The 14,039-nt window shown below is 37.6% G+C and overlaps 1 protein-coding gene across 1 annotated transcript in view; it reads left to right on the top strand.

Moving 5' to 3' along the window:
* The window catches only part of gpc5a (glypican 5a), a 110,958-nt gene that overhangs the window by 45,322 nt on the left and 51,597 nt on the right, over positions 1-14,039 (top strand). The window contains exon 7 of the mRNA XM_026320101.1: positions 11,749-11,869. Coding sequence (XP_026175886.1) covers positions 11,749-11,869 — 121 coding nt within the window. The remainder of the gene's footprint in view (positions 1-11,748; positions 11,870-14,039) is intronic.

Below are 14,039 nucleotides of genomic sequence, written 5' to 3' on the forward strand. Positions count from 1 at the left end.
TATGTAATAGTAGTCTGATTCTTTCTGTTATAAAATGTTTATGTATTACTAATTTGCATTGTCAGATATATTTTTGAGGAAATGTATTGGCTGTGGGTAGCACAGTTGTTAGTCCTGGCTCCTGACAGTAAGAAGGTTGTTGGTTCTTATCTTGTTCAACCCTGTATCTGTGCAGGTTTTCTCCAGGTACTCTGGCTTCCTCCCACAGTCAAAGACATGCGGGTTGGGGTTAGTCTAATTGGTGAATTTAAATTGCTCCTCTGAATTGTAAATGCGAGTGTGACTGTTTATGTGATAGACTGTTGATCTGTCCAGGGTGTACCCTGCCTCTTGCCCAATGTCAGTTGGGATTGGCTCCAGCTCCCCTATGACCCTGGAAGGATAACTGGTGTAGAGAATGGATGGATGTATTGGCAGCATTCTTAGTATTTTAAAATGTTTCAAGATAATGGTATACCATATAAGGTGTCCCTGTGAGGAAAGTTGTTTTTGAGTCCATATTGTAGTTCCACAATAAATGAATGAATGCCATGAGTTGCCATTTTTCAATAATTAACTATATTTCCCCAGCCTTAATCCAGTATGCCCACTTAACTAAACATAACCATTAAAAAAATCATTAATCATGTTTCAGTTGTCGCAAGTGGATTTTGTAGGGAAACAAGTGATATATAGTACAGTGACAGTACGCATTTTATATGTTGCACAGAAAAATTTAAAAATTCAGTCAATATGTTTTCTTTACTATCTTGATTTCAAAAATTTGCGTAGCAGCCTGTTTTCTGAATGTTGTCCCCACTTGACATCAGTGAAAAGAAGTCTGGTGAAAGCACAAACAGAAATATCTAAATTACATAACCTGAAGGTTTCCAATGTTAGCAGGAATTTTTTTTTTTGTTCATCTAATACCACATTTCAAGTAAAAAGCAGATTGGAAAAATAGACTTCTGCGGTGCTTTCTGTGGGGTCACATATTTGCTTCTATTCCAACAACTGACATGGGCTGGGAACATTAGTCTGATATCATGTTTAATATTCAAAGTCATCTAATGGCAGAAATGGAATATAGTATTCATAAATATCTCATTAGTGTGGAAGCACCAGAAAATACCAACCGATGCATTTTCTTGATCTTAGAATGAGCCTTTTAAATCTACATACGGAGCAGGTCTCCTTTTACAGCAGCAGCCTTGTTGCCCTGCCATGTTTCTACAGTAGCCCCAAAAGGACAAACAAAAAACTGGCTGTAGACAAGGAATTGTATTTTGTTCCTGACAGGTGACAGCGAATGTACCCTCCTTTCATGCCTGGAAATAGGGGTTGGGGTGTGAGGGGTGCTCAGAAGGTTCAACACTAGATGCAACTAAATCTTTCACATTTTAAACGGCAAATAATTTTAAAAAAATTGAAACTGCAGTGGTCGTTTACTTTGTCTAAAAAAGCTTGAACCGAACTATATAATTACTTTTGGTTGTGAATATTTCACTAGGAAAGTTGGTTTTCCATTTTTAAACTTTCTGTTGTTTATATGTTACACTCTTATGTTGGCTTGTACGATGTCATGTCATTCATTCATTATCTAAAGTCTTCAAAAAAATCAAACATGCTTTTGATGTCAGGAACCTGCAGCCCAGAAGGCTGCAGAGGGAAGGATTGACATGGGTGACAGGAAGACTCAAGAACAGACACTTTGGTGGGGACGTTATTGTCGGCACACCAGGAAGCAGGGATCTTGGAGGAAATGTTGACATCTGCACACCAGGACAGAGAAACCTTGGATTGTCATCCGCACACCAGGAAAGGGGCCAAACCACTGGCAGGAACAGAAACAGACATAAATATTGGCTTGGGAACAGAGAGGTGTGGACCTGCGCTGAGGCATGACATGAGACTCGGGTGTGGCAGGAGAAAACCCCAAAGCTGTCGTTGCTGAGAGCTGGGGTTCCTGTACTGACATGACTTAGTGGCAATATCACCTACAGGACTTGGTGGCAGAGGCCTCAGCAGTAGGAGCCAACTGGACCCCTGAAGATGGCTGTGGAGGTGGCTGGAGAGTGAACTGGAAGGTGACTGGGTGGCTGACTGGTGAACTGGTTGTTGTAATGACTGTGGCACATGGAGGTGGCATTTTCTCAAGGACTTACCATGAAGTAGCAAAGTGCCTGGCAGTAATGCAACCAGTGGTGTGGGCTGTGCAGGAGTTTGCTATGAAGACACTGGCTGAGGAGCATGCTGTGGCTAGGGTTGTGGCAACGACTGTGGCAACTGCATTACCCAGAGACACTCATCAGAGTTTCACCTTTCAAGAGCAGATGGTCAAACCATCTTTGGGATCCACAGTATTTGCTCTCTCATAAAGCAACTCAAGGACTTGGCCAAAAATTAAAGCCTCTCTTTTGCTGTTTGCTGGGTCCATGGTTGGCCGGATCATTCTATCAGGAACATGTAGTTATGAATTATGGTTTGGAGCCAAGTGAAGAGACGAAGCAAGTGAGGATACGTTTTGCATATTTATTTAAATACAAAGCTGGATTGCCACAGCACTTACATGAAAAGTTACAAACAAGAAGGTTGGCTGATGACCAACCAACATGAACTTGACTGTTACTGACTCCTACTAAAGACGACTTATTACTTTCACATGTCCTTTGGGGATGAATAGAGTTTATCTCATCTCAAAAAGCTTGTCCATGAGTCGTCCTTGATCAGAGCAAACTGCAGGTAACTTTGTGAATGCTGGAAAAGACAGTCCTGAAAACTTTGAATAACAGATAGTGTTTCTTCGATACCAAAATTATGACTTTGATACCAATACCTGCCTCAGTATCTCGATACCACTACCGAAACGATACCACAGAAAAAACTATACCATCAGGAAAAAGTAATGGAACATGGTATTTAATAAACACAAAATGAAAAAATATTTTGGCAGTACCATGGAAAATGTGAAAAGAGGCTGTAAAACAACAAGAGTGAATTATGTCATTCACAATGACAGCTAAAGAGTTGTGCAAAATGTTCTTTCACTAATCACTACTGTGTCACTCTTAAATGATTTATAGAAGTCGGCAAGTATGTCAACAAGGTGCTTTGAAAAGTTGGACATGTTGGACATCTTGGTTTGTGTAGCTTTGAAAACGTCTTTACCAATGGGCTTTGCTGTGTCCATGGGGTTGCCCTGACTGTCGGCTACATAAGTGAATAATGTTGCATTTTACTCTGTGTGTCTGCTTTGTTTACAAACCGTAAATGGTCAGAAAGCTGCTGCCATGCCTGTTTTCTAACCGTGAAAGCTGCCTGCAACTCACAGAGAGAAGCAGGAGAGAAAAAAACACACCCACTGTGCCTGGAGTGAAGCAGGGTGCTGCACACACACAGTGCAGGCCGCTACTGCACAACAGCGTAACTTTGGATATACAGCCTTGTTTAGTACCAATACTTATGAAATAAGGTATTGTACCGTTTTTAATGGCAGGGCATTGCGATACGAGTATTGGTAGATGCTACATGATGACAAAGATGACAGTGATCTGGCATAGGGCAACAAGAGCAACTTGGTTAAAGAAGTTAAAGGTACTTAAAGTAATGGCCAGGGACAAACAGGAAATAAACCAAAATAAAAGCATAACACCGGAAGTTCCCGGCCAGCCTTGACAATTGAATGTTGTGGATAGGCGAAATAATCGACTTAACTTTGCAATAATTACAGCTAACTAAAGGTACTTAAAGTAATTGTCAGGGACAAACAGGAAATATACCAAAATAAAAGCCTAACACAGGAAGTTCCTGGCCAACCTTGACAGTTGAATGTTGTGGATAGGCGAAATAATCGACTTAACTTTGCAGTAACATAATTCCCGCATACCGAGCATAAGTAAATTAAATACAAAGTAAATTAAATATGTTTAGTGTAAAGTGTCACACATTTTTACTTTCCTTTGTTCTGAAAAACTGTGACTATAAATCAGTAATTATTTTTTTTCTTCATAAGCAAGTCCCAGCATCTCAATACAACAGTGAAAGTACAGATTCCTGTCACAAAATGCCCATTACTCACCGACCAACTACCAGACCATAGTAATTACAACAGTCACCTTGTTCAAACAGCTCTGTCTGGCTAATGCCATAGCGTCAGTCTGGCACAAGTCAATACAACTTCAAGGCTCAGGGCTTCCTAGTAATTGGAACAAATATAGCAATAGTGATGTTTGGAGCTAAATCTTTGCCAGAGGCACTGTTGACTGTTGTTGTATTATCCTCTTTGTCACAGCTCTCAGTAAAGGTACACATTTCTAGATACACATACGGGCAAACCATGTAATCCTGATTATAATAATCCTTTATGAAAATACCTTATGACAACCTGTCTGTGAAAGCTTTGTCAGTCAATTTATTTATCTGATTCAGAATTTGTGCAGAAATAAAAATGACATTCTTACAGATATCTGGCCAGAACACCCTGGAATTACTTTACTTGCACACAGATGTGGATGGTTTGACGTATACTTCACTTACAGTGTTGTGTTACTGTGCGTATTGCTTCACTTATTACCATATTAACCCTGGGTTATTGTTTAATCTGATGTTTGTTTGAAACATGCCCCTCTTGTTGATTTTACACATTAAACTCCATATGCTCCATTGTCTTGCCTGAAGTATCTTCTGTCGTTTTGAGCTTAAATGAACAAGCTGTTTTTGAAGTAGCAGACTAGCAGATCCTCTCTGTGCTCGGCAATGAGCCAGAAGGACTTTTGTTTCCTCAGTGACAACAGGCAGGTATTGCCTTCTAGCCTAGTAACCACAGGCCTGCTTTGTTTCTCATTTAGCCAACCGTGAACAGTATGCATTGTCCCCTTCCTTCATATCCTGAGCCACTGAACTCCTCTTTCCATTTTTCGTTTTGATGATGAAGATCTCAGGAAAAATATAGCCTTACATTTAGACTGCATCTTTAAAAAAAATCACATAGGTTGATAGATGGCAGACACTGATTTAAAATTAAAATTTACATGAGCAAAATTGGTTCCTTATTGTTGCTTTTATTCCTGTATAAGCTTTTATTTAGGCAGCTTTGCATATATGCTAGAAACAATTATAAGACAGTGTCTGTTTAAAACAGCACCTTAGTATTTATCACTGTAATAATTACTCACGTGAACTCACAATTGAAAGACTGATGGTGTGATTGCCAATAATTAACAGGCATGCTTAGTTGCAGCACATGATTGATACCTTAAATGGAGCAGGAGCACACTAATAGAGCCAAAAACAGTGAGAGCTGTCTGTGACCTGTTAGAGAAATAATGATGTGAATGCTCAGCAGTCATCATTATACTGCATCCAGAAATCACATCAGGCAGGTTGAAATGTTGTGTCTTCCTTTGTAAGTGTTGCTTTAAGTCTCTAAGTAAATTTGGAGTTGAAGGAAAATTTATAGAATAAATAATCAGGCACTTTTAGATTCTTCCAATCAGTGAAATGAAATTATTGTGGCTCTGGGAGATTATAAGAAGCCATGTGAATCAAAAAAAAAAAAAAAAAAGGTGAAGAAAACCTCTTCACCAATTTGACAACAGCATATTTTGAAAATGCTGCAAACAATTGGACTCATTTCTTTTTATGACAAATCATCAAATGACAATATGAAACCAATGTTGCAGTGTCCAAGGGGTGGCTTGTGTGGATGAACCTACAACTGAACTTGAATCTGTAGGTCCTCTCAGCTTTACCCAGTTTTACAATGTATTTCAGCTCATTGTTTATCTGTCCGGCCTGAAACTTTACTGTTGTGGTACACTCTCACAAGTGCAATTTTCAGTGAAAAAGCTCTATAAACCTACTGTACACTATTTGCTCAGCATTGAACAGCAGACAGACCCAGTTAGAGACTAGCTGGTGAACATAGTGGAGCATTTAGCAGCTAAAGAGCCAGACATTTCCCCCAGGAGTTGGTAGAAGGCAAAAACAGAGCTAAAAGAGAATATTGGATTGACATTTGCCAGATGGCCAGAAACACGACTCCAAATGAATCATAATGTTGCTCTGTAGCTACTACATGTGCAAATAACCAACTGTTTTCTAACAAGCTTGCAATATACTATTGCTGTGTTCACAACCTTTCTGCTGCCGCTTGATGGCCTAAAAAAAAAAACAAACAAATTCCAAAATTAACTTACATTTGCAATAACAATTAATGCAAATTTAAGTTTATACTTAGTCTTTCAGGCTTAGATTTATTTTAGATTTCCTGTCTTTGTATTGCAGGTGACTGCTTTTCACAGGTGCAAGTGTATATGGTGTCTGTGATACATTTATTACACCAAGTAAATGGAGAATAACTCCAGGAGCTACAACAACTTGGTGTTCATTAGTTTTTAGTTTCTCTTGGAAACTTCATTTTACAACTTCAGGTATTTGGTTGTGATTTGCAGAATGGTTTATGCTCTAAGAATATTTGCTTTGTTATAGTGTTTTTTGTGTATTTGAATATCTTGTGTGATAGTTAAATTTATGCCTAACTGTTAAACTTCCTGCAACCTAATGGTCCTAAACAAAGCAATATGCTTCATACAGGAATATAGGAAAGAAGAAAGCATCACATTCTTTATAGTGGCCCATATTTGTGTTTTATGCACAATCACAGTATTGCAGCACACTGAACTGAGGATGTTTGGAGAAGATTCATGCTTCTTCTGTGCTATGATCAGAGTAAATTATTTTGACATACCAATCCTGCTCTGTCCTGAAGTCAAGGAATAAAGCAAAGAAGGCCTCAAATTTCTTTGTTCCAGGCTTGAAGGTTTTGCACCTACAGACAAATATAGTTGAATGAGATGGGGATAAGAGCCGAGAATAAAATGATTGAAATTTTCAATCTAGGGCTGAACAGCAGTGTGAGCAGAGATGAGATGCAAACCAAGCTTCCCTTTGGGGAGAAGGATATGGATTATAGGATCCTGCTGCTGGTCCACAGAGACACAGGCAATCATTCATCTGTTTGATATCCTCTTCTAGGTTGTGCTAGATGTTACTATGTGCTTTTTACTCACCATGAAGAATATATGATGAATGCTTTTTATCTATGACACCTTTTAAGGAGCAGACCCATGCTTTCTGGTGTTGCAAACCCTTGAGAGTCTTTGTGTTGCATTGCAAACCCTGCAGCATGTTACCAGAGATCTTATGTGTTTCAGGTTATGAATCCCAATGGTGTAATGAAATATGTTGCTTACTGAAAGCAAGAGGAGCTGCCTGTACTACACTCTGTATTTGTGTGTGTTGGCATGGATACAGTGATATTTTATAAGCTCTTCTACATTTAACCGCATCTAAATTCATGCATCTCTGAAGTTTTCGCAATATAAAACTCCTCAATAATGACATATAGTTTTTTATACAGATGTGTGGACGTACACATTTTCACTGGGGAGAAGTGGGCACAGATGGCTCTGATGTAATCTCTTCAATCTGCTATTAATCACACTCTACAGAAAGGAGGAAAAAAGACTGCACTAAGGTCATAAAGAGGTGAATTTCATGCTATTTCTTACATAGGATTGTGTCTCATGATAACTATAACCACACTATGAGATTATCAAAGGCTACATAAGCGACAGGACCTCGCTATTTTTTTTTTTTACTCTGTATTTTTTTAAAAGGTGGACCCTTAAATGTTTAGCATCGGTACCAACAAAGATTAAATTTGTTCCGATTCATACAGCTGCATCCAAGGATTAAAAATGCCTGAAGACAGCTCCAGTATACATGACACAGGTGAAGCTTTGTTCAAACACATCAACTTTCCCCTAATTGTTAGTTAGAGAAAGGTCAACCCACCATAACTTTGATCAAAGCCTGCTCATGTTCCTGACAGGACTGGGAATGTGGTGCATTGTTTGGCTGCTTAAAACAGGTACAGTAATCACATACATCTATATTTAAAACACAGTCAGAGAGAGATTCTTCTGATTAGTTAACCTATGAAACAGTCCATTTAGATTGAAATGGGTTGATTATTCTATAACAACCTATTAACCAATATGATATTATCCTTTATGCTTTTAATTTGTATAATATTATATTGTTCTGTGACTCTAGAGTGTGAGGGTTTGTCTGTCTCTGTGTGTCAGTCCTGTGATAGACCAGTGATTTGTCCAGGGTGTATCCACCTCTTGTCCAGTGTCAGCTGGGATTGGCTCCAGCCTCTGTACAGGATAAGCGGACTAGATAATGGATGGATGGATTACAATACTGGGTGGAAAGATGAGTTTTAAATCAGACGAGCAAAGTAAAGATCATCTGGTTGAGTAATCAATTGTGAAGAACACATCTGTTAAACCTAAAGCCAGCTGAACAGGATCTCACAGTGTGAGTGCTGGCCTAGTGTAAAAGTTTTTTTTTTTTAACTCATTACTCAACATTAGAAGATGACAAAGAATGCAATGCAAAAATGAAGAGCACTCTGCATGAGCTTTTCAACTGTAATACAATAACATTTATCTTAAAAATCCAGAAAAACAAAGCCTACAGACAGCAAAACCAACAAATTAAAATGGCCAGAATAAAAGTATGACCACAGGGTAGAGCTCCTGAAAGATTTCAGGAACCTAATGAAACTCTTTGCATTCCTGCAAGTGTACAATTTAGTGCACTGATTACTTATAACTCATTTGTTTACCAAAATGATGACTTATAAACTTTGGTTGACTTTGTGTTGTCTTTTCAAAGTGTAGTGATACAGATATTTTCTCTTTTGTTCATCATTATGCAGATATAGCGACCTGCGAACACTGGCTTGTGAAAGCCAAGCCTTGTAAAGAAACATTTGTAGAACAGTGAAGTAAATTTGCTGAATGTCAGTACTCTAAAACTAGTATTTGGGTTTTCACAATTACAGCTATTTGATCTAATTAAAATCAAAGTCTCAAAGAGCTGTTTCATATTATTTCTATCAAATCTGTGAATGAATTGGTGCTGTTAAAACCGAGCTTTTCAAAAGATGTCAAGTGCCTGTAGCCAAAGTCAAGAGACCCATTTCACAAAAGAATTTCCTGCATGCTGAAAAAAAGGTAAAAGATGATTCAAAATGATCTTTTTCATGGTGTTTACTGCTGAGTTAACGTGAAACACCTTTTGTTTCTTCGCTCCCTTCTAGTGTTTGATCATTGGCTTTTGTTTTAAAGCTCATCTATATACATGACATGGTTTATAAGTTGTGCTGCCAATAACCTTTGACCAAAACGTTCACACTTTCAAATATTTTTCAGTGTCGCCTTTAGCAGCTGGAATAAATGAATTATTATGACATATGATGTTAAAATGAATTTTAGAGGAAGTACAGTGACAAAAATTGCACATGATGGTGGAAATTTGAGCCCAAATGATGCCAATAATTAAAACCTGAATTTTAAATCTTGTTTATTCATTTTGACAAAAAAAAAAAATAGTTTAAGCATGTGCATCTGTTCTCTGAATAATCAAAGCACTGCTAATGTAGTCTAATTTTTAGTGTCCACTTTAATATTTCATTTGTTCCGACTGCCAGGCGAAAGCCAGCAGCTGAAGAAGAGACAGAGAGGAAAATGCCCACAAATAAAGAGCCTAATAAGAAAAATGTTGGTGCTAACAGAGTCCTTACTGATAAAAGGTAAATAGAAAGAACAAAATGGTATCTTTCTAAAACTAATTACATTTAGGAGCTTAAGTTTGCTGAAATTACCATCCAAAATTACATTGTAGAAACGCAGACATCATGACTGAATTTGAATTCCGATGCCCACCATTTCTTTTAAACAAATTAGGTGCTTCCTGCACTTTGTTTATTCATACATTTTTTTTCTACCTGACCTTGTGTTGCATGAAGATCACAACTGTTTTATTTTTGGTCTTACAAAATTACAGTCATTGTAGCCGCTGATTGTTTTTTTTTATGTTTGCTTTTAATTCTCCAATGCACAAAATCAAACTGGCATCTGGCGGACACATTGATGTTGAGCTCCATCTGCACTTTGTTGTCACAACTGCTGCAAACACACGCACATACACACACACACACACACATACACATACACACACACACACAAACAAACAAACAAAAAGAGCTCAGCAGACTTTACCTTGATCTACTGGTTTGATTAAATGATATGTTAGCGAGTGAGATGTGAATGAATTGTGCTCAGTCACCAGCCGCCATGGTTAAAGTCATTACAGGCAACAGACTGTACTGAAACTAAGAAGTGTGGAGTCCTTGAGGTGGTCTGAAGCCTGTTACTAGCTATAACAACAATGAATGGCTTTTAAACAAGAATTAAAGCTGCATATTGAAATGTAGTGAGTGAATAGTTGAAATGAGTGTACTTCTGTTAGTGTGTGATTTAATGGTTTCATTTCTAGGGGAGTTATAAAGGGCTTCATATGTAGTTTTCATAAACAATACCTGAAATAAGCAACCTTAGTACTGTAGCAGAGATTCACATTCATACACATGTGCAGCTCAATTCCCCCACATCACAAATCCCACTTCAACCCCAGGGCACGCCTACAAATGAATTACCCCATCACCTTTGTCTGACTTCAAATGAGCCTTTACTATTGCGCCTCAAGAGAGGAATAGGTAGTAGATTTATTCAGTGCAAGAGTGTCAAGTTTGCTTTAGGACACTGTATTTCTTTGTGGTGTAAGTACTCACCACCTTTACTTAAGTAAATGTGAATGTATAATACTCCAAGTTCATTATCTTGTGTTTAAAATACTACTACTACTACTACTACTACTACTACTACTACTACTGCTGCTGTCAGCAAAATGTACTTGCATCCAAAGTAAAAATATTCTTTATGCAGGAAAAATGCTACCTCTTATATTTTACATTATCAGTTTGTTAATGGTGATGCATCAGTGTGTAAGCTGCAATTTACTGTTGTAGCAAATTGTAGTTTTTCTGTGCAGTGATTCTCATCCTGTGGGTCCAGCCCCACGTAAAGGTCACAAGATGATTCTGAGGGGACTTGAGATGCTTAATGGTTCAAAAACGAAGAAAAAAACTATAAATCTTTATTTTCTGTTTTTTATCTGTAATTATTGCTTTTAGAGCTGTACCTTTTGAAACCAGAAAGGTTTTGAGGGGAAATGTCTCTTAGGTGGAACAGTTGATAGAAAATGGACACTGTTAAGAATCATAAGCCACATGCATGGTATTGTTGTAGATGTGTATAGACATATCGAGACTGTATTTCTAAAAAAAAAAAAAAAAGGTGTCATAGTTAATTTGTAACAGCAGCTCATGGTAGCATATTAATATTAGACAACCTCTGGTGACTGTAGTAATTATGACACATGCAAAGCAGATGCAGACTATAGAAAACAAAGAGTTTGATTCCCGTTTGATGACTTATCCACAAACTTACCTTTGTTACTTTAACCATTACAACAAAGATCCTGCAGTAATTATTTTAACCTAAATCATGACCATTTCCTAGACCTAACCAGGTTTTTATGGCTAAACATCACCAGACTGTGACAGCTCCATAATTGTGACTGTGTGTTCATATGTGATGTTTCCATGATCATAAAGACTTTATGGGTCGTACTCAAAGGGACAAGCAACATGTATTATCACTTATTTTAGAAGACTTGTAAAGTATCATAAAATGAAAATACTTGCATGGTCTTTTTTTTTGTACTATGCTTTGAAATAAGTGGAGGATATATGATTACAGACTGCCTTCTGTTTTTTTTTTTTGCTCACAGCTACACGCTCCGTGTGGTGGGCAATGGGATCAAAGCTCAGAGTGCCAACCCTGAAGTCAAAGTGAAAGAAGCAGACCCTGTGATAAATCAGATCATTGACAAACTGAAACACATCAATCAGGTGAGAACCTCTCCTTCTTATTTGCTTGTGCGTCATACTACAGCACCAGTCGAGTGGAAGTGTATTCCCATTTTATTGCAGCTTGTGCTCTCTTTTAAGTCTGTATTTCCATCTTTCATTCTGTCAGACACACTGTATGGTGAATGTCTCCTTAGGCAGTTTGTTAATTCTCAGTGCTCCTTCGTTAGTTTATGAACACTGAGTATCTCTTCTGGCTTGTTAATAAAGGTACACACACACTGTAAACAGTAAAGAAACAGCAGTGCTCACAAAGCTTTTACAGCCATGTACACTTTAACTTTTGAACAAATAATTTTATCAAATATTTACTTTATATTAATTTTCATATTACCAGAAAGCCCTGGCTAAAAGAAAACTGGTATCAAATGCAAAATCATCTCCAGGCAATGAAAAAAATCAATCATTACACATTTAGAAACCCATTTGGTCTGGTTGGTGTGTCTTCATATTTGGACAATTTATTTTCTGCTCTTTGTCAAAATTAGTGGAACTTTGAAATGACCCAGTCTGCTTTTGTGCACATGTGCTGCTGTGGCTCCTTTCAGTGCTGTTTATCTCACAGGATGATGAGATTAGTGCAGTTTACGGGAGCACTTTCTCTTCGATGGCTTGAGGAACAGCTGCTGTGGCTGCCTCTAGGTTGTTGCACCGCAGCAGCAGCTTCACGTCTTTTGCTTTGGGTTCCCAAGTGGCGGGCTGAAGGCCAGGTCATCTCTCTTGACCTCATGCTGGCACCTCCGCCCTCACTAATTCACACCATCTGTGCGATGTCATGAGACATAAATCTATATCGTAACCATTTCAGGGCATTGATCTGCCATGTTGACGTGTATGTGTGTCCGTGTATGTCTGTTTCTGCCGTTTTTATCTTAAATGTGGTTCTTTTTACATGCGTGTCTTTGTGATTCTGTGAATTCTTACTGTACCTACAGCAGAACGACTGTTTTACGAACTTGATTTTATCTGCTGCATATGATTTACTGTTACTGCTATGAAACAGATCATGATCCTTAGCTCTGCCCAGATTACACAGTCATTTATAATCTGCTGAGAGCAAGTCCTTCAGTGAGCGTAACTTTAAACCTCAGTATCTTTTGCACAGTCATCTGTTTTGGTCCAAAATTTCTGGTCATCTCATTTTCTGCTAACTACTCATTTTAATATAAATGATTTAATCCGCATCAATAGTTTCTAACCTGCTCCTCTTGTTCTTGCATACTCTTTTAATAGCCAATCAATCCACAGTGATTCCTTCATTGATCTCTAGTAGAATCTCATGTCTTTATTAATTAGGGACTTTGAGATTTAACTTCAATATTATCAGCATCTTTAATACATACAGATCAATATCTACCTGACAACACATTTGTCCAAATTAATTTGTTTAACCTGCAAATTTTTTAAATTGAGAGCAACAGAAACATCATTGACATATTTCCAGCTTTGAAGTTCATATGATGAACTTACTAGTTTGTTAATATTGCTAATATTTAACAAACACTTATACATCCAGCAGATACAATGCAACATTAGCATTTATTTACAGTCAAGCCTGTGTTGCTCTGATGGATTTGTCTAATATTAACTTCTTTTTAGATCTATGTTGGTTAATGTTCCACTGTGTTCACCAGCCAGTCACTAGCTTGTCTGCTGTTTGGTGCTGAGCAGGTAGAGTTTTTAAACTTGTCTTTTTCTTTTTCATTTCATTCATATCCTAAGATTTTTTACTTACACTTCCTTTTCTTAGTTTTGAGAAGGTTTGAGTGTGAACCTGATGGTATCATTACAAACAAAGACCAAAAGTGACACTTGATTACTATAATTTAACATATATATATTTAATAAACATATCTACGTTTCTGTTATATGACTTCTTCCAGGAGCCCTTCTACCAAGTTTACTTAGAAATGAAATAGACATAGTTTATTATTACATTAATAAGAATGTTTGGTATGAGTTGAATAACAATCAGAGATCTAGCACTTACTCACTGGATGCCAATTGTCCTTACAAATCAGTCAGTTGAGAATTTACTGAAATAGAAATGCCTTTAGAGAAGCTAATTCACAGCATGGGATTTTTCATCCTATTATGAAGGTTGTTTATGCCATGATCCCTCATTTCAGCAAGCATGTCTGAAAACAAACAA

The sequence above is a fragment of the Mastacembelus armatus genome, chromosome 3, assembly GCF_900324485.2.
Source record: "Mastacembelus armatus chromosome 3, fMasArm1.2, whole genome shotgun sequence".
NCBI classification, from domain to species: domain Eukaryota; kingdom Metazoa; phylum Chordata; class Actinopteri; order Synbranchiformes; family Mastacembelidae; genus Mastacembelus; species Mastacembelus armatus.